We start from the raw sequence: 26701 nt of genomic DNA on the forward strand, positions 1-26701 counted from the left end.
TACATCTTGATAAGAATTTTGGTTACACAGATGGATGCATTTGTCGAAACTCAGCAAATGTATGCCTCATATTTGTGCATTTCACTGTATACATACATTGCATCAACTATTGAACTTTAGTTAGTGACATCTGTAGTCCATTATTTAGGGAGAAATGTATTGATAACTGTAACTTACTTTGAAAGGCCTAAGGTGGATTGATGGATAGATCAAATACGTATAGTAAAATGTTAATGTTTTTTCTAGGTAGTGGGTATATGGGTTTTCACTGTAAAATTTTTGAAACTTTGTTGTATGTTTAAAAGTGTTCATTATAAAATACTGGATAAAAAGAGAAGTTTTCTTTCCTAAGGTGATATGGTATTTAACAATGTGATATTTTAAATGGTCTCCGTAGGTTGATAATTTGCTTTCTGAGAGCCAACTGAAAGAAGAAGCCCTAGAACCCAATAAAAGACAAGATATTTATCAAAGGTAAAGTATGCTAATTTATATAAGCTTTCCAGGAACTGCACTTACATTTCAATGCATAGTATTTAAGGCATAGAGATTGGTCCTTTGGAATCAAATGGAAGAATCACATAGTGTTGTAAGTTGAATGTAGAAGAAACCAACCTAATCGTGATGGTTGTGGACTTGCTGTTATGAAAGCAACTATAAAAACTGCTTAATGGAAACATAGGTGAGTTGGGCAGGATTACCTTAAATCCTTGGCCTATGTAGCCCAGATCCTGTGACCTGGTCAGAAACCTCTGTCTATAAGCAGTTAGTCCTTCATTGGGATATTAACTTTAACTCCCATGAGAAGACAACACTGTTTTCTAGGTGGGTGGTTTTTGTTTTGTATTCGTTTTTACTTAAAAAAAAAAAAAAATCCTTGGGAGAGTTTAAAGTTAAATAGATGTGATGAACTAAATCAAATTTAGACTATTAATTCATAACATTTGTATTAAGTTTAGGACATCATTAAGATAATCTTTGTTTTTGAGATATTTAAAGATTTTGTTACATTCCAAAGAACATGAGATTCATTCTATTAATTTAAGTGAATTATAATTGTTTGGAAAAGTTTTACTTACGTCAGGCATTCAGAGTGCTTAAAGGAAAAACAAATGAATTTTGAAATGTCAAGTGAATTTCATTTATAATAGTAGGATTGATTGTTTAAGGGATTTAGTTCAAGTTTAATTAACAGTAATGAAAGAAAAGCAAAGGTTATTGTTCTTGCTTTACTAGGTTTAAAAACAGAATAAGATTTATAGACGGAATTTGAAGTCCCAGGGAAAACTTTTTAAATTTTATGTTAGTAAACTAAAAATAATAATAATAATAATAATTATAATAATATAAATATATTTTATATATAATATTTTATATAATAATATAATAATATATTATAATAATATAAAATAATAATATTAATTATTGTCCTTTTTGAGACTGAATCTCGCTCTGTTGCCCAGGCTGGAGTGCAGTGGCACAATCTTGGCTCACTGCAACCTCCACCTCCCAGGTTCAAGTGATTCTTCTGCCTCAGGCTCTTGAGTAGCTGGGATTACAGTCGTGCCCCACGACACCTGGCTAAATTTTGTATTTTGAGTAGAGACGGGTTTCATCCATGTTGGTCAGGCTGGTTTCGAACTCCTGACCTCAAGGGATCCCCTGGCCTTGGCCTCCCAAAGTGCTGGGATTACAGGTGTGAGCCACCACGCCCAGCCTAATAATTGTTATGTTTTATTTTTTTTGAGACTCTCGCCCAGGCTGGAGTGCAGTGGCGTGATCTCAGCTCACTGCAACCTCCATCTCCGAGGTTCAAGTGATTCTCCTGCCTCAGCCTCCCAAGTAGCTGGGATTACAGGTGCATGCCACCATGCCTGGCTAATTTTTTGTATTTTTAGTAGAGACGGGGTTTCGCTGTGCTAGCCAGGATGGTCTCGATCTCCTGACCTCATGATCTGCCCGCCTCGGCCTCCCAAAGTGCTGGGATTACAGGCATGAGCCACTGCTCCTGGCCCCTAATAATTATTTTTAAGCCCAAGTAACCATAGTCTTCTCTGTGCATGAAAAGAAGATCGTTACTGTCATTTAGAAACTCACTTTGACATTTGCATGTCTGAAAATGTCATGTAGGTGTCATTTTTATCTACTCAGTGCTCTGAGTCTTAGTTTGAAAACTCATGTCTCATGAGCTCTGGGAGATTTTATTTTACAAAAACATTATTTCGTTAATTCCATTTGTCTGTTTCTTCCTGAAATACCTTTGAGTCAGGTATTGAATATCCTGGACTGATTCTCTAGATCTCATAACTTCCTGTTAATAGTTTCTGTTTTTTTTGAGGGGAGTAGGGGGGTCTCACTCTGTCGTTCAGGCTGTAATGCAGTGGCACAATCACGCCTCACTGCAACTTCTGCCTCCCAGGCTCAAGGGATGCCCCCTGCCCCCACCGTGAGCTGCCATGCTGGCAATTCTCTTGACTTTAACACTTTATTATCTATTTCAACAGCCATATTGTTTTATTTCAGCAGTTATATTGTTTTTTTGTTTTTTAAGACAGAGTCTCACTGTGTCTCACAATCTTGGCTCACTGCAACCTCTGCCTCCTGGGTTCAGGTGATTCTCCTGCCTCAGCCTCCTGAGTAGCTGGGATTACAGGCTCACACCATCACACTCGGCTAAGTTTTTGCATTTTTAGTAGAGACAGAATTTCACCACATTGGCCAGGCTGGTCTCAAACTCCTGACTTCGGGTGATCTGCCCCTGATGGCCTCCCAAAGTGCTGGGATTACAGACATGAGCCACCGTGCCTGGCCATCAGTCATGTTGTTAATTTACAAGTGTTTTCTCTTGTTCTTAATTGTTCTTTTTTCATAGCATCATGTTCCTGTTTTCATATTGATTGCCTTGTTACTACTTCCATGACTAGGAAGCTTTTTTTTTTTTTCCTTAAGTTCTCTTCTGTTCTCTGAATTGTCTTTGCTTTCTCTGGGCTCAGATTCTTTTTAATTAGTTAATTAATTAATTTATATTTGGTTATTCTTAACTTTTATCTTTCATGTTGCCGGTTTTCTTTATTAGGTCTGGCTTATCTGTTTTTACTGAAGAATGAGGGACTAGCCCAGAGAGCTCTCATGGGCTTTTCTACTGTTAGATAGAGAGGGGTCTTTCCTGCTAGTACCATCCCCTGAATAAGAATGAAATTCTGTATGTTGATAGGGCTTATCAGAGGCTGGGAAGTAGCTTTTATTCTGAGAAACTCCCAGTGCCGGAATAGGGCAGGCTCTAACCCTGGTGTGTGAAAACTTCTTTAGCAGTCATGATTCTCTTTAGGTCATTTGTTAATTGTTTTTGTTTGTTTGTTTGTTTGTTTTTTAGGGAAGAATCCCCTGGTAAGGAGGGAAAGCATGTGCATGTCTTTTCATCTGCAGGGTTTCATAATGTGTTCCTCTATGATTTAGTTTACTTAACCTTTGGTCCTTTATGTCTGCTGAGTCAAGTCCTAGAGTTTTTGGCCTGGTAGATTATCTCCCTCTTATGCTTGTGTTGCATCTTCCACCCTTTATAGGAGAACATGCTTCCAGGCTTTTTCCATGGAGCAGAAATTTGTTAAAATCTCTTGCTGGCTACTTGTCCCTCTTTCCTTCTTTGCAGTGTTCAGGGTTTGCTACCTTTTCAAACGTTTTAATCATTTTTTGTGGGGTTTCAGGAGGCAGTGAAGATGAGTGTGTGCTTAGTTTTTATCCTGAACCAGGAGTCTTAAAATATCAACTGTTTGAGGATTTTAATAATTACATGGTTATAAAGGAGGTAATTGTAATAAATAACTTATTTTCTTGGTACATTATATTAAAATAGTTTTCCACTCTGGCCTTTTAGTGAAATTTCTGAGTCTAAGTTTCAGTAAACATTTTTTTGGTCAAGTAACATGACACCTGCCAAAATAAGCAGCTTTACTGTTAGTCTCATTTGACAAAAGCCTGCAGCTAGCTTCTCTCAGGGTGGATTCATGGCTTGTGATATCCTCAAAGACCAGCCTTTGCTGTCAATCCACTCTGCCATCTTTTGCTTGTTGGTGATGTCTCTCCTCATGGTTACAAAGTCCACACCCTCAGCATCTAAGAGCAGATGTAGGAGGGATTCTTTTCATGCCTGGTAAGGGAGGATAAAATGGGAGGCAATCCCAATATACGTGTTTTCTGTTACACTGGGAGCCCTGGGCCCCCTGCCCACCCTGCCTGCAGGGTGAGAACATAGGTGCCAGTGGGAAGCTGACTGCCAGCAAAGAGGAAGGGTGGGAGAGGGACTTTTGGGGAGGTTGCTAGTGGGGTCAGCCCCAGTTTGATGTTTCCCCTTCTCTTTTTCTACCCTTTTGAGACTTTTGTTCGCTTTAAAAATTTTTTTATTTATTATGGTTTTTAATTTATTTTCTTTAACTTTTAAGTTCAGGGATACATGTATAGCATTGTGCAGATTTGTTACATAGGTAAACGTGTGCCATGCTGGTTTGCTGGACAGATCATTCCATCACCTAGGTATTAAGCCCAGTATCCATTAACTATTCTTCCTGATGCTCTTTCTCCTCCATTTCCTCCTTCCTACAGGCCCCAGTGTATGTTGTTACCCTCCATGTGTCCATGTGTTCTCATTATTCAGCTCCCACTTATAAGTGAGAACATGCAGAGTTTGGTTTTCTGTTCCTGCATTAGTTTGCTGAGGATAATGGCTTCCAACTCTATCCATGTCCCTCCAAAGGACATGATCTAGTTCCTTTTTATGGCTGCATAGTATTCCATGGTGTATATGTACCACATTTTCTTTATCCAGTGTATCACTGATGGGCATTTAGGTTGATTCCATGTATTTGCTATTGTGAGTATGCTACTGTGAACATACGTGTGCATGTGTCTTTTTGATAGAACAATTTCTGTTCCTTTGGATATACACTCAGTAATGGAATTGTTGGGTCAAATAGTATTTCTGCCTCTAGGTCTTTGAGGAATCACCACACTGTCTTCCACAATGATTGGAGTAATTTACACTCCCAACAACAGTGTATAGGTGTTCCTTTTTCTCTGCAATCTTGCCAACCTCTGTTTTTTGACTTTTTAATAATCGCCATTCTGACTGGTGTGAGATGATACTTCATTGTGATTTTGATTTGCATTTCTCTAATCAGTGATGTTGAGCTTTTTTTCATGTTCTTGGCTGAATGTGTGTCTTTTGAGAAGTGTTAGTTCATGTCCTTTGCTCACTTTTTAATGGGGTTGTTTTTTTCTTATAAATTTGCCTATTCATAGACTCTGGATATTAGACCTTCATCAGATGGATAGATTGCAAACCTTTTCTCCCATTCTGTAGGCTGTCTGTTCACTCTGATGATAGTTTCTTTTACTGTGCAAAAGTTCTTTAGTTTGATGAGATCCTATTTGTCAATTTTTGCTTTTGTTGCAATGGCTTTAGGCTTTTTGTTGTCATGAAATATTTGCCTGTGCCTATGTCCTGAATGCTATTGCTTGGATTTTCTTCTAGAGTTTTTATAGTTTTGGGTTTTACATTTAAGTCTTTAATCCATCTTGAATTAATTTTTGTGTATGGTGTATGGAAGGGGGTCTAGTTTCAATTTTCTGCATATAGCTAGCCAGCTCTTCCAGCATCATTTATTAAATAGGTAGCCCTTTCCCCATTGCTGCTTTTTGTCAGGTTTGTCAAAGATCAGATGATTGTAGGTGTGCAAGTCTTATTTCTGAGTTCTCTGTTCTGTTCTATTGGCCTATGTGTCTGTTCTTGTACCAGTACCATGCTGTTTTAGTTACTGTAGCCTTGTAATATAGTTTGAAGTCAGGTAGCATGATGCCTCCAGCTTTGTTCTTTTTGTTCTTTGTTCTTTTTGTATTGGCTATTTGGGCTCTTCTTTTGTTCCATATAAATTTTAAAATAGTTTTTCTAATTCTGTGAAGAATGTCAATGGAAGTTTCATGGGAATAGCATTGAATCTATACTTTATTTGGGGCAGTATGTCCATTTTCACGATATGATTCTTCCTATCCACAAGCATGGAGTGTTTCTCCATTTTTTTGTGTCATCTCTGATTTCTGGAGCAGTGGTTTGTAGTTATCCTTGAGAAGGTCCCTCTCACTCTCTTTGTTAGCTGTACTCCTAGGTATTTTATTCTTTTTGTAGCAGTTGTGAATGTGATTTCAGGATTTAGCTCTCTGCTTGCCTGTTGTTGGTATACAGGAATGCTAGCAAATTTTGCACATTGATTTTGTATCCTGAGACTTCGCTGAGGTTACTTATCAGCTTAAGAAGTTTTTGGGCCAAGACAATGGGGTGTTCTAGATATAGGATCATGTCATCTGCAAACAGGGATAATTTGAGTTCCTCTGTTCCTATTTGAATACTCTTTATTTCTTTCTCTTGCCTGACTTCCCAGGTCAGAACTTCCAACACTGCATAGAATAGGAGTGATGAGGGAGGGATCCTTGTCTTGTGCCTGTTTTCAAAGGGAATGCTTCAAGCTTTTGCCCATTCAGTATGATATTGACTGTTGGTTTATCATATATGGCTCTGATTATTTTGAGGTATGTTCCTTCAATATCTAGTTTATTGAAAGTTTTTAATGTGAAAAGATGTTGAATTTTATTGAAAGCCTTTTCTGCATTTATTGGGATAGTCATTTTTTTTTTTGTCTTAAGTTCTGTTTATGTGATGAATCACATTTATTGATTTGCGTATGTTTAACCAAACTTTCATTCTGGGGATGAAGCCAACTTGATCCTGGTAGATAAGCTTTTTGATGTGCTGCTGGATTCAGTTTGCCAGTATTTTGTGGGGGATTTTTGTATCGATGTTCATGGAGGATATTGGCCTGAAGTTTTCTGTTTTTGCTGTATCTCTGCCAGGTTTTGGTATTGGGAGGATACTGGCCTTATACATTTAGTCGGGGAGGAGTCTCTACTTTTCAGTTGTTTGGAATAATTTCAGTCGAAATGGTTCCCACTCTTCTTTATACCTCTGGTAGAATTCAGCTGTGAATTCATCTGGTCCTGGGAGTTTTTTGGTTGGTAAGCTATTTATTACTGCTTCAATTTCAAAACTCATTATTGGTCTGTTCAGGGATTCAGTTTCTTCCCGGTTCAGTCTTGGGAGGGTGTATGTGTCCAATAACTCATCCATTTCTTCTAGATTTTCTAGTTCATGTGCATAGAGGTGTTTATAGTATTCTCTGCTGATTGTATTTCTCTGGGGTCAGTGGTGATATCCCCCTTATAATTTCTGATTGTGTTTATTCTCTCTTTTCTTTATTAGTCTAGCTAATGGTGTATCCATTTTATTAATTTTTTTTTAAAAAACTACCTCCTGAATTTGTTCTTTTTAGGGTTTTTCATGTCTCTGTCTCCTTCAGTTCAGCTCTGATCTTGGTTATTTCCTGTCTTCTGCTAGCTTTAGGGTTTGTTTGCTCTTGGTTCTCTAGTTCTTTCAGTTGAGATGTTAGTTCTTTTAGTTGAGATCTTTCTAGCTTTTTGATATGGGCATTTAGTGATATAAATTTTCCTTTTAACACTGCTTTAGCTACATTTCGGAGATTCTGATACATTGTCTCTTTGTTCTCATTAGTTTCAAATGAGCTTACATGGAGATGAAAATAGCGAGCACATTGAAGCTCTCGAAGAAATTGTTGGCAGCTCATTCCCGGTTTCTTTGTGAGTTTAAAGGCGCCTCAGTGAGGAGCACAGGATGCTCCTCTGAGAAAGTCTGCAGCTGGTCCTTAGAATAGACATATTGCCAGATGTGTTCCATGTTGTTCCAGTCCTCAACAATGCCATGCTCCATGAGATAGCAGATCGAGAGCAGCCCTTGGTGCTCCTTGGCTTTGGAGCCAATGAAGATGTCACCTTCAAGGGCTCCTGCCATGACACGAATGTGCATGGGTCGGCCCACATAGTTTGGAAAGCAGTATTTGGGGATCTGATCACCAGCAAAACCAGCTTTAATCACACCAGATCCATTGTGGATCATGACAGGCCAGTTGATGATCACATCGTAGGACTCCATGGCAGAGGAATCTCTCCTTCTGGGGAAGGAACTACCAGTCAGGTTTGCCGCTAGTGTCATTTGTGAATTTCTTAATCTTGAGTTATAATTTGATTGCATTTTGGTCTGTTTGTTATAATTTAAGTTCTTTTTCATTTGCTGAGGAATATTTTATTTCTGATTATGTGGTCAATTTTAGAGTAAGTGCCATGTGGTGACGAGTAGAATGCATATTTTGTTGTTTTTGGGTGGAGAGTTCTGTAGATATCTATCAGGTCCACATGATCCAGAGCTGAGTTCAGGTCCTGAATATCTTTCTCAATTTTCTGTGTTGATGACCTGCCTAATGTTGTCAGTGGGGTGTTAAAGTCTCCCACTACTATTGTATGGGAGTCCAAGTCACTTTGAAAATCTTAAGAACTTGATGTATGAATCTGGGTTGCTGAGACCAGCTCAGTCACGGAGACCCTAACCTAGCAGCGCTAGCAGAATTAAAGACACACACACAGAAATAGTGTGGAGTGGGAAATCAGGGGTCTCACAGTCTTCAGAGCTGAGAGCCTCGAACAGAGATTTACCCACGTATTTATTGACAGCAAGCCAGTGATAAACATTGTTTCTATAGGTTATAGGTTTACTAAAAGTATTCCTTACAGGAAATAAAGGGATGGGCCGAAATAAAGGGGTGGGTCTGGCTAGTTATCTGCAGCAGGAACATGTCCGTAAGGCACAGATTGCTCATGCTATTGTTTGTGGTTCAGGACTGCCTTTAAGCAGTTTTCCACCCTGGGTGGGCCAGGTCTTCCTTGCCCTCATTCCAGTAAACCCACAGCCTTCACTGTGGGCATCATGGCCATCACGAACATGTCACAGTGCTGCAGAGATTCTGTTTATGGCCAGTTTTGGGGCCAGTTTATGGCCAGATTTGGGGGTCTCTTCCCAACATGGGTGATCTTTTATTGGGTGCATATATATTTAGGATAGTTAGCTCTTCTTGTTGAATTGAACACTTTACCATTGTGTAATACCCTTCTTTGTCTTTTTTTTAATCTTTGTTTGTTTAAAGTCTGTTTTGTCAGAAGCTAGAATTGCAGCTCCTGCTTTTTTCTGTTTTCCATTTGCTTGGTAAATTTTCCTCCATCCCTTTATTTTGAACCTAATGTGTGTCTTTGCACATGAGATGGGTCTCTTGAAGACAGCATACCAGTGGATCTTGGCTCTTTATCCAGCTTGCCATTCTGTGTCTTTTTAATTGGGGAATTTAACCCACTTACATTTAAGGTTAGTATTGTTTTGTGTGAATTTGATCCTATCATCATTATGTTAGCTGGTTATTTTGCAGATTTGTTTATGTGGTTGCTTCATAGTATCACTGGTTTGTGTACTTCAGTGTGTTTTTATAGTGGGTGGTATCAATTTCTCCTTTCCATATTTAGCCTTTCCTTCAGGAGCTCTTGCAAGGCAGGCCTGGTGGTGACAAATTCCCTACGCACATTTGCTTGGTCTGAAAAGGATCTTATTTCTCCTTCATGTATGAAGCCTAGTTTGGCCGGATATGAAATTCTGGGTTGGAAATTTCTTTTCTTTAAGAATGATGAATATTGGTCCCTGATCTCTGCTGGCTTGTAGGGTTTGGGTTTCCGCTGAGAGGTGTGCTGTTAGTCTGATGAGCTTCCCTTTGTAGGTGACCTGGCCTTTCTCTCTGACTGCCTTTAAATTTTTTTTTTTTTCATTTTGACCTTGGAGAATCTGATGATTATGTGTGTTGGGGTTGATCTTCTCATGGAGTGCCTTACTGGGGTTCACTGGATTTCCTGAATTTGAGTGTTGGTTTGTCTTGCTAGGTTGGGAGAGTTATGTTTTTCAACTTGGTTCCATTCTTCCTGTCATTTTTAGATACCCCAATCAGTCATAGGTTTGGTCTCTATACATAATCCCATTCATCCTTTTTTCCCTATTCTTGTCTGCCTGTCTTAATTCAGAAAGATAATCTTCAAGTTCTGAGATTCTTTCCTCTGCCTTGTCTATTCTGCTGTTGATACTTGTGATTGCATTATAAAGTTCTTGTGTTTTTCATCTCCATCAGGTCAGTTATGTTCCTCTCTTAATTGGCTGTTCTGGCTATCAGCTCCTGTATTGTTTTATCATGATTCTTAGCTTCTTTGCAGTGGGTTTCAACATGCTCCTTTAGCTCAATGGAGTTTTTTGTTATCCACTTTCTGAAGCCTCCTTCTGTAAGTTCAGCCATCGCAGCCTCAACCCACTTCTGTGCCCTTGCTGGAGTGGGGTTGTGGTCATTTGGAGCAGAAGAGGCACTCTGGCTTTTTGAGTTTTCAGCATTTTGTGTTGATTCTTTCTCATCTTTATGGGCTTATTTGCCTTTGGTCTTTGAGGTTGCTGACCTTTAAATAGGATTTTTGTTCGCTTTTTATTGTTGATGTTGTTGTTGTTTTCTGTTTGTTTGTTTTTCCTTTAACAGTCAGGACACTCTACTGTAGCACTGCTGTGGTTTGCTGTAATCCAGACCCTAATTGCCTCGGTTTTTCCCATACCTGGAAGTATCACCAGTGAAGGCTGCAAAACAGCAAATCTGGCAGCCAGCTCCTTCCTCTGGAAGCTCTGTCCCAGGAGAGTACTGACTTGTTGCCAGCCCAAATACACTTTGTAGGAGGTGGCTGGAATCCCCTTTTGGGAGGACTCACCTAGTCAGGTAGAATAGGATTACAGACCCACTTAAAGAAGCAGTCTGGCTGCTTTTTGGTAGAGCACATGTGATGCGTTAGGGGGGACTTTTTCTTGTCCAGACCATTTGTATTCTCCAAAGCCAGCAGGCTAGAATGGCTAAGTCTACTGAACCACAGAGATGGCAGCCACCCCTGCCCCCGGTAACTCGGAACTGCCTCAGACAGATTCCAGACTGCTTTGGTTGGCTGGCTGGAATTCCAAGCCAGTGGGTCTTAACTTGTGAGTTGCCATGGAAGTGGGGGCCATGGAAGTGGGGCCCATGGAACAATGCTGCTTGGCTCCCTAGATTCAGCTCCCTTTCTGGGGATATATACAGATGGATATCCTCCCTTGCTGGGGATCCTGGGGCCAGAATATGTAAAATTCCTGGGTCACTGTGTGTGCCTGAGCAGCGGCTCTGTCAAGATACCACACAGTTCTGTGTATTGGACCCAAGGCCCTGGTGGCATGAACTCAGGAGATCTCCTGATCTGTGGGTTGCAGAGATCCGTGGGAGAAGCATGGTTTTCTGGGCAGCGTTGCACAGTCACTCACTGCTTCCCTTGGTTGGGGATGGGGGTTCCTTTAGCACCATGCCACTCCCGGGTTGGCTGTTGTTCCCCTTCTTCCCTGGCTTTTCTGCATTCTCATGGGTCAAGTTGTTTGCCCTGTCAGTCCCAATGTGTGAACCTGGATATTTCAGTTGAAGGTGCTGAATTCACTTGCCTCTCTTCATTCCTCTCAGTGAGTGCCACAGACCACAGCTGCTTCTAATCGGCCATCTTGGATCAACGTTGTTATTCCCTTTTTCATGCTTATTTCATTTCACTCACATCTATAAGCAAAAAAAAAAAAAAAAAAAAAAAAAGACTCTAACGGCATGAAAAGATGACTTTTGTAGGTTATTGTTTGGTAAAGCATTTGATTTAAAAAAAAATATCATGAGCTATAGCTCATAGCTCATATTTGGTCATTTTTTGTACTTTTCATTTGGGTATCTAAGACTTAATGCTGAATTGAAGCATCTGTAGGATAAATAAAACTCTGGACCTGTCTGGACAAGCCAAGTTCAAAGCAGGCATGTGCTGTAGTGGCCTCAAATAGGCCAACTGTGGAATCCTAAACTGCCTTTATATTGTTGCTGTACCATTGAGCAGCTATGTGGACTTGGACACTTTTTAGAACTTCACTTTCTTTAAGTGGAGTGAGGGTTGTTATGAGGCTTAAATGAGGTAATGCTTGTAAACTGCTTAACATGGTTGGCACACAATAAACTTTAGTTTTGTCTCTGAGGCTTATGGAGGGTCCTAGGTTTATGGAGTTGTAGAGTTGGAGAAGCATTTTAAAGTCCAACATTCGTCCTTATTTTAGAGAGAGGAAACTGATGCCCAGAGACACTGAAGGTTTCTGAAGCTTGGTTATCATGTCTATGTGTGTTACAGTTGGCTATGAGGATCATCTGAGCTAATAGGTGGAAAAGCGTTTATATGTCAGTTTTTTAGCATTGTTCATACAGTGGCTAATTGCCTTGCCTGCTCAATGACTGAATGATTTTATAAAGTAGCTTTCTGGTTCTGACAATAGAAAAATAAATATATTTTCTTTTTTTTTTTAAATTTAGATGTATCCAGTTAAAGCAGGCAATAGATGAAAATAAAAATGCTCTTCAAAAATTAAGCAAAGTAAGTATTGAGGTTAATCATATTATTAAAACATCTCTTCTTATACAAGTATTTTTATTCAGTGGGAGTTAATTCAAGCTGGTAAGTTCCTGGGTTTACATTAGCAATGTAGTCTAACTGCAGCCAGTGCTGGCTTGCCAAACAGGGTTGCTAAGTCTGTGCTTGGGAGCAAAGCAAAATTCAAGGCTCCAACTACCAAAAAATGTTCAGCTTTGATGAACTCACCTGCTATTAAGGATTCAGACAATCCTGGAAGGAGCTATTTTTATTTTTGCATTTTGTGAGTTCTTTGTTTTATAGTTTAGAATTGTTTTTATTTTAATTTCTTCATGGGGAAATAATGCATAGTCTGGCCCTGAGGGTAAGTGGTAAAGAAGCTTCTTGTATCAAATGGCAACTCTGATATCAATGTCTCTGCAAAAATAGGAGGAACAGGAATTTAACCTTGACAATCCCTTCAGGAATTTTTTTTTTTTTTTTTTTTTTTTTTTTTTTTTTTTTTTTTTTGCATGAGCCTTGGCTACCCCTAGATGTCCAGGTCCAGAGACTAATGGAGCCTTTAAAGTGGAAGGCACCTGAAAGTCAGCTCTCCAGCTGTATATTACTCCCCTTTATTGCATCTGAGATATGTGGTCACTGAAGAGCTCATCCAAATTTCTCTAGTGGCACAAAACTTTTCAACTTAGGCTGTTTGAAAACCTAATTATTCCTGTTTTACAGGTGAGGAAATTGAAGCTCTCAGTGGTGAAGCAGCCATGCCTATTCTGTCAATAAGTGGCAGAACTTGGGATTGGTGCCGTCTTATTGACCCTAAAGCCAATCTTCTGTCAGAACATATCTCTGACTGACTATGGAAGGTCTATAGTACTTAGCAAGAAAATAAAACAAAAACCCAAAACAAGTGGTATAATTTTATTTTTTCATTTGGTTTGCATTCCAACACAATCGCCTGTTTCTTTTAAATCTAATTTATTTCTCTAAGATAGGTGTAATGTCACACTGATATTTACTTGTTTTTATAGCACTTATTGGAATTTTTTGTTGTTCTTTTGAAATTAGGAAATTGCAGTTAATTTTTCAGTGAAACTGACCTATATTCTCTCATAGGCTGATGAATCTGCACCTGTTGCAAACTATAACCAGAGAAAAGAAGAGGAGCATACTCTTTTGGACAAGCTTACCCAACAACTGCAGGGCCTTGCTGTGACAATAAGTAGAAAAAATATAACTGAGTATGCTTCCTTTCTATCTTTCTTTTTTCTTTTTTAAAGATATGTCACCAATAGCTTTAATGTTTAACTCAAAGACATATAACAGTAGAGATGTAAACATATGACACTAACAATAGAATCAGTCAGCATTTATTTATTGTCTGTAATAGAAGGTGTTAGATCCCATGAGAGACAGAAAGAAGTGTAAGTCATAGTCTCTGCCCTCAGGCAATTTATAATTTAGTTGAGGAAACAAAACAGAGATCTGAAAAACTAAATGAACAAATGTTAGAAAATAAAGATGATATATTTAATGTCAATGTTGATGTGTAAAAGGGAAATGATTTGGAAAGTCTACTTGCATCGTTCTCCCTTTCATAAACATTCTTTAAAAATTTGAAGCAAAGACTGAGTGTGGTGGCTCATACCTGTAATCCCAGCATTTTGGAAGGCTGAGGCAGGAGGATCACTTGAGGCCAGGACTTCAAGACCAGCCTGGACAATATAGTGGACCCCATCTCTACAAAAAAACCCAAATTAGTCATGCTTGGTGGCACGTACCTATAGTCCCAGCTACTTGGAAGGCTGAGGCAAGGAGGAGTGCTTGAGCCCAGAAGTTCCAGGCTACAGTGAGCTATGATCACTTCAGTGCACTCCAGCCTGGGCAATGGAGTAAGACACTGTCTCTATTAAAAAAAAAAAAAAAAAAAAAAAAAAAATTGAAGCAGGGACATGCATTGTTTTTCTGCCAGAGTGTATGTTAATAATAGCTTCTAAAAGTTGTAAAGAAGACTTACATATACAAGTTGAGTATTCCTTATCTGAAATGCTTGGGATCAGAAGTATCTTTAATTTTGGATTGTTTTGGATTTTGGAATACTTGCATGGTACTTATTGGTTGAGCATCCCTAATCTGGAAATCTACATTTTGAAAGGCTCCAATCAGCATTTCCTTTGAGTGTTATTTTGACGCTCCAAAAGTTTCAGATTTGGGAGTCTTTTGGATTTTCAGATTAGGGATACCAACCTGTATGAACAAACTCAATTTGTGGGAAGCAAAAGAAAAAAACCAGTTAATCAGACTCTTTCAGTGTTGTTCTCCAACCTTTATACTGTACCTGGGGAAAAAATGCTAAAGGTGGTAGATGCGAGGATCTAGAATTTCCACCGATTCTTAGTACTGAGAATGGCAGAGTAGTTGGTATTGGACTTACCTTCCCACCATAAATGACTATAAAGTCTGGACAAAATATACAAAGTATTCGTTTGAAGCCATTGAGCATCTACCAAGCAGGGTTGATATTCTTGATATACGGAGACACATGAAGCGAATCCTACATTCACCTAGACTTTTTCCCTGGGAATAATTTATGGGCTGTGGTGGAGGAAGGTAGATTCCAAGCAGGGAATAGTAGTCTTACTCGACTGAGGAGACAGAGATCACACTTTGGAGCTGCCCAGTTCACTGGGAGTTGTGGAGCAAGGTGCCATAGAGAGGAGGGAACTGCAGAGAAACAACTCCAGCAATCTGAAAGGTCTCCTGGGCTGTCTAGGGGCATGATGCCTGCGAGGCCTGGCAGAAAGTACCTGCTGGGAGACTGAGAGTTTAATGGATTCTGAAAATCATATGGTCCTGGAAAAACACTGGAGTTTGTACATAGCTCTAGTAAAGAGACTTGGGAAATGCTTCAGGCATTTGATAGAGATCACAGAAGACCCAGGCCTTAGGAGTAAAGAAAACACCCTGAGAGTAACAACCATGATCTAGGAATAAAGACAAAGCTGAAGTAGGTCTTCTGTAAAGGAGCCTAAAAGCAGACCTTATCAGAAACAAGATAATTTAACTGTGTAACATTAAATGAATTTAAAATTTCTTAGGGGAATCTAACATAATCCAAAGTCTGTAAGTGTGTCTTGTAATGTGTCCATCACAGTAACCAGTAATAAAAAAAATTAGAAATGCAAAAAGGCAGGGGAAAATACATGATCAATAAGTGACAAGTGATAAGACGGTCAATAAAAACAGACCCAGATATGATCCAGATACAGAGTTAGTTGACAAGGACTTCTAAATAATATGATTAATGCGGTAAAGAAAATAGAAGAAAAGATGAATGATATGGGAAATGGGTGTATTTTAAGAGAATTCAAGTATAGAAAAATCAAATGAACATTCTATAACTAAAAAATACAATTGATAAACTAATGGCTGAGAACTTCCAAAATCTGACTCAATGTATAGACTCAAAAATCTGAGAAATGTATTAAAATCAAGAGAATAAATAATCAGTAGCTCAGAGATGTGAGAATTAGCAAATAAGAACCATAAAACAACAATTTTTAATATGTTAAATAATTTATAGGAAAAGATAGATAAGATGAATAGAGTGGAATCTTAAGCAGATGAACGGAAACTAATCAAGACCAAAATGAAAATTCTGGAGCTAAAAAAATGCAATATATGAAATAAATTTGCTTGGTGGTTTAACAGAAGATTGGATACAACAGAAGAAGGAAGGGATCAGTGAACCCGAAGACAGCTTAAAACTTTTTCAAACTGATACGTAAAAATAAAAAAATGCAAAGGACAAAACAGAATGTAAGAGAGAGGTGGGACACTGTTAAAAGTTATAACAGATTTGTAATTGAAGTCTCAGAAGAAGAGAGAGAATGAAGCACAAGAAATATTTAAAGAGATAGTGACTGAAAACATTTTAAAATTATGATCTAAGAGAGATATCAATCCACTGATCCAAGAATCTCAGGGAACCCCAAACAGAATCAATATAAAGAAACCCACGCACAGGTACCGCATAGCCAGACTACTGAAAAACCAAAGATAAATAGAATATCTTAAAACCTGCCAAGGGAAAAAAGGAAACATTTAGAGACAAATGACAGAATCAGAGCTGACATCTTATGAGAAAAAATACAGGTCAGAAAACAATGCAGTAACATCTTGAAAACATTGAAAGAAGAAACTATCAACTCAGAATTCTGTATCCAGCAAAAGTATAAAAAATTAAAGTGAAATAAAGATATTTTCAGGCAAACAAAACCTGAGAAAATTTGTCAACTGATCTGAAGTATAAGAAATGTTAAAGGAAGTTCTTCCAGCTAGCAAACAATGATCCCATATGGAAATTTGGATCTTCAAAAAGGATCGAAGAAGATGGGTATATAGGTACATATAAAAGCCTGTTTTTTTCGTTTCTACATGCCTTTAAAAGACACTCGATTGTGTAAAGCAAAAGATATATTTGGGGATTTAAGATATCCAGTCGATTCTCATTATTTGCAATAGCTATGTTGTGTAAAGTTGCCATGAACACTTGATTAGTAAATACTAAACCATTACTCCTGGGGAAATACAGACTTAAGACTCCTGTGAGCCTCTGGTCACAATGTTTTTGTCAACTGAGTAACATACAACCTTGTGTTACTATTTAAAGACATCTTATTTCGTATATTTTATTGATTCATTAACATTGAATTCACACCAACGGCACTGCACTCATGCATGAACAAGTCTTACCTAACACACTTATTTTCTCCAGAAGGTACATTATAGCCTTCTTGTGCTTAGGAATACCACACGGCTCTTCAGCACTGTTTCGGAGCCATTTTAAACAACAAAATCACACACAATAAATAAACAAACAAAACCACCACAAAAGTGCAAAACGTGTGGCACTACATAGACTGCAAAAAAGGCCACTTTCCTGTATGAGAGCTGGAAAAAAAAAAAGGCAGGTGTCACCATGTTCGACTTCAGTTGGGAATGTGTATGCCAGACAACTCAGTTTTTTTGCTGCTTTGTGTATGTCCACAAATGACCACAAAAGCACTGTGAGTGTTAATTGGGAGTTTACAAATAAAGTTTAGTGAGCCAATGAATTCACAAATACAGAATCTGCATGTTGCAAGGACTGACTATATGTAGAAGGAAAATGTGACAGTAGCACAGCATAGCACAAAGGCTGGCAGGTCAGTGGAATTATATTATTTATCTTAAAGTTGTTTTATCTTTGGTGAAATGTGATATTTCAATTAGACTGATAAGTTAGGGATGCATATTGTAATACCTAAAATAATCAGTAACAAAATAATACAAAGAAGAGTGTAGTTAGTAAAACAACACAATAAAATGGAATACTAAAAGTGATTTGATTAACCCAAAAAAGGCAAGAAAGGAGAAATAAAAAAAACAGATGAGACAAATAGAAACCAAATACTAACGTGGTTTCAATGCAGCCATTTGGATAGTTACATTAAATATAAATGGAGTAACACTTCAGTTACAACAAAGATTGTCAGACTGAATTTTTTTTTTAACCTATATATATACTAGTTAGAAGAGATACACTTTAGTATACCATTATAGAGAGATTGAAAGTAAAGAACTGGAAAGAGATATTCCATGTTCTATAACAAAGATATTCTTTGTTCTATAACCAAAACAAAGGTGATATGGTTACAGTAATATCAGATATTTAAGGCTAAAAGGAATTTGCTGTTTAAGAAAGGACATTTCATGATGACAAAAGAAAGGGTCGATTCAGTAGGAAAAAAAATCTTCCTAAATGTGTGTGCATTTAGTAACATGGGTTCAAATGTATAAAGCAAAAGTTGCCAGAACTAAACAGAGCTAGATAATTCACAATCCTTAACCACCTTGATCTTACATGTATAGTGAAGCCTTTCTTAATGATAGGGATATGTTCTGAGAAATGAGTCATTAAGTGATTTCATCATTGTACAGACACCATAGAATGTACTTGCACAAACCTAGAAGGTATAGGTTACCATCCACTTGGGTTATATAGTATAGCCTGTTGCTCCTAGGCTGTAAACCTGTACAGCATGTTACTGTGCTGAATACTGGAGGCAATTAAATTGTAACACAATGCTGTAAGTATCTGTGTATCTAAACATATCCAAAAATAGGAAATGTATGGTAAAAATATGGTATTAGATTTATGGGACCATCATTGTATATGTGGCCCATTGTTGACTGAAACGTTGTGCAGCGCATGACTATATATATGTAGAACACAGCACCCAGGTAGGTATTATGTAAATACATACTCTTTTCAGTGCATCTGTAACATTAACCAAAATGAACCATATTGGACCATAAAGTAATTGTCAGCAAATTTCAAAAGTTTGAAATTATGTAATGTGTATATATATGTATATTTTGGTTTTTTTTTCCTTTGATGACTTGGAATGACATTGAAACCCAATGACAGAAAAATAATTCGAAATGACTACATGTGGCCGGGCGCAGTGGCTTATGCCTGTAATCCCAGCACTTCGGGAGGCCAAGGCAGGCGGATCGTGAGGTCAACAGATTGAGACCATCTGGCCAACATGGTGAAACCCCGTCTCTTCTAAAAGTACAAAAATGAGCTGGGCGTGGTGGCGCACACCTGTAGTCCCAGCTATTCGGGAGGCTGAGGCAGCCTCCGGGAGGCAGAGATTGCAGTGAGCCGAGATTGCAGCACTGCACTCCAGCCTGACGACAGAACAAGACGCTATCTCAAAAAAAAAAGAAAAATTACTACGTTTGCAGATTGTCACATACTTCCATATAAACCGTGATTCAAAGAAAATATAACAGTGGCAATTAGAAAATATTTGGAATGATAATAAAATCACTGTGGGTTGCAAGCAGCGTAGTGCTTAGAGGGAAAATTTCTATCTTTTGTTTGTCTGTTTTGGAGACAGGGTCTCTGTTACCCAGACTGGAGTATAGTGGTGCAATCTCGGCTCACTGCAACATCCACCTCCCAGGCTCTAGTGATCCTCTCCACCTCTGCCTCCCTGAGTAGCTGAGACTACAGGTGTGTGCCACCATGCTTGGCTAATTTTTAAAATTTTTTGTAGAGGCAAGGTCTCACTATATTGCTTAGGCTGGTCTTGAACTGATGGGCTTGTGCAATACTCCCACCTCATCCTCCCAAAGTTCTGGGATTACAGGTGTGAGCCACCGCACCTGGCCAGAAATTTATATCTTTAAATGTATAGTTTGAAAAAAAAGTTGAAAATCAATTACTAAAACATCCAACTTTAGAAGCCAGAAAAAGGACAACAAACCCAAGGAAAGCAGAAGGATGGAAATAATAAAAATAAAAGCAGAAAACAGTGAACAATAAACAGACCTACAGTAGGCAATATCAACAAAGCCAAACTGGTTCTTGGAAAATTAATTAAATAGATAAACTGCTGGCATTACTGATCAAGAAAAGAGAAAGAGAAAAAAACAGAAATTAATACAGATTCTACAAGCATTAAAAAGGTACTATGAAGGTACTATGAACAACTTATGTGAATAAGTTTTAAATTTAGATAAAATCAGTTTCTTTAAAAAGAAAATGTAATAAAATTGACACAAGATGAATAGACAATCTTAACAGTTCTACTAAAATATCTACTAAAGAAGTTGAATCTATGATTAAAAGCCTTTCCACAGATTAAACTCTCAGGTAGCTTTACTGGTGAATTTATCATAAACATTTAAGAAAGAAATAGTACCAATATTACAAAATCGTTCTAGAGAACAGACAAAGAAGAAACACTTTCAAATCATTTTATAAGCTTTCAATAGCACAGATATCAAAACCTGACAAGAACACTAGAAGAAAATTACAAGGCCCTCATGAACAGATGCACAAACTCAGTATAAAATGTTAGCAAGTAAAATCTAGAGGCATTTCAAAAGGGTAATACATCATGACCAAGTGGAACTTGTTCTAGAATGTAAGGTTGACTTAACTTTAAAAAATCAATCATTGAAATGCACTACATTAATGAAGGAGAAAAAGCGTATCAAGTTCACATTATTTTTAGCAACATTTTAGAATAATTGACCCATATAAAATATGTACAAAATAACTCCTAAAGAAGGAAAGAGACACATTGAAAATCAATATGACATTTTATGGATTTTTTTATTCTTGTGGTATAAAAATGGTTGTTACATCCCTGTTTATGTTTCAGATCACTGTGGTATAAGAGTGTCCTACCATTATTTTAAACAAAGTTAAGCTAATACTCCTTTTTATTCCAGAGCAAATCTTATGTTTGACTAGTTTTATAGTTAATGATGTTCATTTGCATTAGTCTAAGTATTGTTTTCCCATTTTAAAGACAAGCTTCTCTGATGTAAGCTTTAGGAGGGCAAAGATCTTGGATTTGTTCATTGTTATAGCCCAAGCTCATAGTGTCTGTCACACAGTAGGTGCCCCCCAAAATTTAAACTTTGCTGAACGTTGAGTGAATAAATAAAAGAAAGATTTAGTGACATGCCCAAGCTAATGTTATTTTGGCATTTCTCTCTTCCTCACCCTCCTATTCACCTCCTTTCTCTTCATCCCTATGCTGTTTTCTTAGTTCATAGTGTTGTCACTTCTCACTTTCAACAACCACCCTCACCTTTAGCCCTTCTTCTAATCTGTTCCCCACATCGTAGCTTTGTCTCCTTTCTAAAGTGGGAATCATATCATGTCCTTCTCCTACTCATTTTTAGGGACGACTTTAAAGGTAAAGCTCACCTGGGCTACATTCTGCATACTTCTTTTCAGCCTCAACTCACTCATTTTCCTCAAGCCTTGCCCTGCCATTCATGAGCTGCTTGACTTTTCCTAACCTCAAATCTCCTTTCTGCTCTCCCTGCCCTTCCTTTCTACTCCCATTTTACCTGATTAATTCCATATCATTTCCCAAGACCTAATTAAAGCCTTTTCTGATTCCCATTCATGCAGCCTGGGTTAGGTGTCCCTCTTGTGTGACTGATTTCTTAGTATCCTGTGTATACCTCTACTCTAGTACCTATTGCACTATTTTATAATTCTCCATTTTCTAGATTGTCTCATTGCAAGCTCCTTGAGGATGGAGAATCATGTCTGGTTTACCTTTGTGTCCACTGTGTGTCTCTCTGACACGGAAATTGACCTACAGCATCAGTGTCGTTGTCATAACTGACTTTTATGGAAAGCTTGCTATGGGCAAGCACTGTTCTAAACACTTTGCAAGTAGTAACTCATCTTAATCCTCATGACAACCTTAGGAGGCAGGTTCTATTATTATCTCCACTTTACCAATGAGAAATGAAGAGCTTAAAAGAAGCCTACTCAAGGTCATCCAGCAAAGAGGGAATAGAGCCAGAATTTAAATTTAGCAGAGCCTGTGCTCTAAGTACTTCATAATAATGCTTGAACAGCATTTGCTTAATGGACGAATCCAAGACTTGAATTCGAGTCTCCTGGCCTCAAGTCCAGTAATGCCCTGCCATCTCACATACCTGACTCAGCTCCCTCTCTGCCTCAGTCTCTCCAGGCACACCTTCTTAGCTAGTTGGTAGAAACTGTTCATTGTATTTTCCCTTATTTCTTTTATTTGCCAGCTTCAAATATGGGATATTCATGTACATTTAGAATTAATGCTCATAGCTGGTCTGTTCTTATATATTATTTCAAGAAGTCCTACTCAGAAACACTTTTTGTAGAGTTGGGGCACCTACTGAACAAGAGGAAGAAAGTGAAAGTGAAGAAAGTGAAGACAGTGGTGAGGAGGAAGAAGATACAGAGGAGGAAGAAGAAGAGAAAGAGGAAAATGAATATCACAAACCATCAACCGGTGAAGAATACATCGCTGTTGGAGATTTCACTGCTCAGCAAGCTGGAGATCTTACATTTAAGGTAGGTAGAATAAGACTGAAACCTAACCTAAGGATCAATGTCCATACCGAACAGAATAAGAAAACTCTGCCTGTACACCTGTATTACAGATTCTTAAAGTGAAGTTTTTTAATGTTCTATTTAAATAAGTAATAATTATGATTTACAAGCAGTAGTAATATGAGATTGTGTTACTAAAGTTACCTCCTCTAAATAGGTTTTTGAAAATGGCTTTAATGTTGAGAATTCCTAACTTAGTTGTAAAATTTTATAATTTGTTGTTGAATGTCACATGTATAAATTCATTCAAGTGAGTTAGGCAATGTCCATAGGTGGAGGTAGAAGGGAGCACTTCCTGCCGTTTTGTAGCAGTCTTTCCTGTTAGCTTAGATGTGAGAGGGGCTTGGTCCATACTTGCTTGGCCTGGGCATAAACAAGTGGCAGGTGGGACAGAACAATAAAGTTGTGATTTTTGAAGTTGTGATTTTGAGCCTGTGTTTTTTGCTAGAGAAATGAGTCAAAGAAATTTAAGTGAATATATGAATTTTGGTTCTTATATTAAACTTCAAAGTTTAGTAACTGATTAATAATAAAATACGTAAGAATATTATGCAAATAATTATATGGTTTAATTTATTGATTTTTTTTTCAAATTCTTCTGGAAAATGGCATCAATGTTAGACAATAATGTGTATTTTAAGAAAGTGTTTGCTTTTGTAGTGTCCTCAGGGGTGGAAATGCTTTTGTCTTCAAAGATACTTTATTTTTATAAATGAGTGAGTGTTATTCAAAACATATCTGGTGAATTAAGTGGGTAATTGCATTCAGTAAATACTATCTTTGCTCAAGTATAGGGTTTAACTTTAATGGAATTGATTTTCTTTGGGAATGTATATGCTGCTTCTGAAAGACACTTTTCCAGAGATATTACAACATTAAAAAATATTTCACACAGTAATTGAACTTTTGGAGTAAGTTTGGGACCTTAAAAATGATTGTGAAAAATGGTTCCCATTTGCATAAATGGTTCAAGTGTATGATAGGTAACCAAAAGGAATGATCCATTAAATGATGTCACATTTATGGTTTTAGGTGAGTTAGGCAGAATACATAGGGGTTGGGTGATAGGGAAGCTTTTGATAAATATTGGATTAAAAAAATGTTGCCTTTTTTCAGCACTTATTTTGAATCATTGGTAATGATATAGACTCATGATTATTGAATTTTATTTAAAATGTTTTGTTTTGCTTTAAGAAAGGGGAAATTCTCCTTGTAATTGAAAAAAAACCTGATGGTTGGTGGATAGCTAAGGATGCCAAAGGAAATGAAGGTCTCGTTCCCAGAACCTACCTAGAGGTTAGTCTTGGTTTATGCTTTCCTTTTCTAAGACTTTTTTTTTTCACTTTTAATAAAACATTTAGCTGTGTTCTTTTGTCAGTTGACTAGTGAATGACTTGAGATATAGAATTTGCTTTAATTTTGGAGGGACAGGACCTGGGGAAAACATCGTGTGTTAATGGTCCTGGGGACCTGTGAAGTGCTCTTAGGCATTTGAGCCCTGGAGCGTGATCTCACAGTGAGGGGATGCTTTGTGGATTAATGCTGATCATAACAAATACTAGGTCTCTATTGTTTATTGTGAAACATAACCACAGTTAACTTTGTGTTAACTTCCACAAATACATGATCCCCTTACTAAAATGTGAACATACTATACATGTGTGTTCCTAGCTTATATTTTCTTGTTTCATGAAATAACATGGTCATTTTCTGTGCCAAGATATGTAGATTTCTGTCTGGATCAGCACCGTCCAATAAACCTATGATGCAAACCACACATGTAATTTAAATTTTTCAGTAGCCACATTGAGATATCTTTTTGCTGACACCACTTCTTAAACCAAGTATGTGGTTTTTCTCTGACACCATATGTGTTACTACATCAGTTCTTCTACACCAACCAGTGTCAGCAATTCAATTCCATTCTGATGCTAATGCCTGGAGCTAGCACAGACCCCCACAGGTTAAAGGCTCAGTCTCACAAGACTGCTGCCCACTTCCGTTGCCAGTCACAAGTCCCAGGAACCACCCATAGTTCTGACTGACTGGCTATACATTCACCAGTTCCAACACCCTCACCTGAGGGGTTCAGTAATTTACTAGAATAATTCATAGAACTCAGGAAAACGCTTTCCTTGCATTTACCAGTTTATTATAAAAGGATACAACTCAGGAACAGCCATAGAGTGAGGTACTGGTGGGGGGTGGCCGGCATGCCCTCTCTGGGCCTTCCACCTTCCCAGCACCTTGCTGTGTTCACCATCCTGGAAGCTCCTGGAACCCCATCATTTAGGGGTTTTTCTGGAGGTTTCATTAGTCGTATTAGCTAAATAATTAGCAATTGGTGATTAACTCAGTCTCCAGCTCCTCTCCCCTCTTCGAAGGTTGGAGGGTGGGGCTGAAAGTTCTAACCTCTAATACCTGGGTTGGTTTTTCTGGTAACCTGTCCCCTTCCTGAAGCTGTTTAGGTGCCCACCTAGAGTTAACCTCATTAGCATAAACTCAGGAGTGACTGAAAGGGACTCCTGATGAATAAGAAAACATACTTCTATCATTCAGGAAATTCCAAAGATTTTGGGAGCTCTGTGCTGGGAACCAGTGACAAAGAACAAACATATATTTTTCATTACACACATTTTTAAAAAGTAAAAAGAAACAGGTAGAATTATTTTTAATAATATATTTTATATTATCCAGTATATCAAAAATACTATTTTGACATATAATCAGTATTTTAAAATATGGAGTCATTTTGTTTTTTCAACATTAAGTTCAAAATCCAGTGTGTGTTTTACATTTACAGCACTTCTCAGTTTGGACTAATTTCAAGAGCTCACTAGCTACACGTGGCCAAAGGGCTATTGTATTACATAGGGCAGGTCTAGATCATCTTTTTCAACGGCAGCAAGTCTTCTAATCTCATTTAGATGGTCATTTAAGTTGTTTCCAACTTATAATCACTATCGATTACGTTGCAAAGAACATGGGATTAGCATCCGCTGCCAGTTACAGAAAGATCCCCCAAAAAAGTAGCTTAAATAAGGTAGAAGCGTATTTTTCTCAAGCGTAAAAGTGTGGAGAAAGGCAATCAAGAATTGGTTAAGATCCTATCCAATATTTTATCCTGTTTCTGATGTGAGGCTGCTTTTCCTAGAGTTATCTCTTTAGTTTTAAGTCAGCTGCTGGATCTTTTAAGGATTCCAAGGAGCAAATGAGGAAATAAGTCAAAAGACATAAGCTGCTGCCTTTTTAAAAAGGTTTCTTGGAAGTTACACAGAAAACTTTCAATTGTTGCTCATTGACCAGCATTTAGTTCTCTGGCAATACTTAGCTGCAAGGAAGTCTTGGAAAATGTAGTCTTTTAACTGGATCATTGTTAAATCAGGGATTTTGTTTGAAAGAGGAGGTGGGGAATAGGTGGTAGCCAACCGGCAACTTGTGTTGTCATCAAGTCTGCGTGCATCTTTGCACACTTGCCCGATTATCCCCTTAGATAAATTCCTAGATGTTCGTCACTGGTTCAAAGGGTTTACACCTTTATATTTTGATTTCTTTTTCCAATTTGCCTTTTAGAAAAGTTATGCTAATTTGTACTCCCACCTCTAACAATCAGAGAGTGCTGTTTCCTCACACATTTGCCAGTGATGGCTGTTATCAGTCTTTAAAATTTTTGCCAATATGACCAACAAAAAAAGTGTCATTTGTGGTTTTATGTGCATTTACTGTACTCCTAATGAGGTTAAGCATCATCTCATATGCTTTATGACCATTTGTATATCTTCTTTGCAAATGGCCCTTTCGGTTTTCTTTATTGATGCATAGTATTTTTGTATTTGTGTGAGTACTTTTTAATTCTATGGACTGGGTAATGATCAAGTCAGGGTATTTGAGATTTCCATCAACTTGAGTGCTTATCATTTTTATGTGTTGGTACCTTTTCAGTTCTTTTGGATATTTTTTTCTAAGGGATTTAAAAAACTCTTTCATTGATTTCTAAGAGCTTTTATAATATTTTAATAATAAGGATATTAATCCTTAGATATTTGTGTGAGCTATTTTCTTTTTTTCCCCTCAGGATATGCTTAAGTTATGTGTTACATATTTTCTTTGTTGACTTTAGCTCATGTTTATTTCTTACATAGCTAAATCTGTCAGTGTTTCCACTTATGATTCTTGATTTTGGTATCACTATTGGAAAGGGCTTCCCCATCTCTAGATTGTTTTCTTCTAATGCTTTTATATTTCTTTTATTTTTATCTTTACTTCTTTTATTTTTTATTTGAGTAAATTCCATCTGGAATTTATTTTGAT

General features: G+C 37.7%; 1 protein-coding gene across 3 annotated transcripts in view; it reads left to right on the forward strand.

The window, feature by feature from the left end:
* The window catches only part of LOC105471823 (nephrocystin 1), a 69024-nt gene that overhangs the window by 3146 nt on the left and 39177 nt on the right, over positions 1–26701 (forward strand). For all 3 annotated transcript variants that reach the window (XM_071077126.1, XM_071077125.1, XM_071077127.1), the window contains exons 2-6: positions 398–474; positions 12378–12438; positions 13546–13670; positions 22159–22351; positions 23585–23686. In XM_071077126.1, coding sequence (XP_070933227.1) covers positions 398–474; positions 12378–12438; positions 13546–13670; positions 22159–22351; positions 23585–23686 — 558 coding nt within the window. The remainder of the gene's footprint in view (positions 1–397; positions 475–12377; positions 12439–13545; positions 13671–22158; positions 22352–23584; positions 23687–26701) is intronic.

The sequence above is a fragment of the Macaca nemestrina genome, chromosome 13, assembly GCF_043159975.1.
Source record: "Macaca nemestrina isolate mMacNem1 chromosome 13, mMacNem.hap1, whole genome shotgun sequence".
Lineage (NCBI taxonomy): Eukaryota > Metazoa > Chordata > Mammalia > Primates > Cercopithecidae > Macaca > Macaca nemestrina.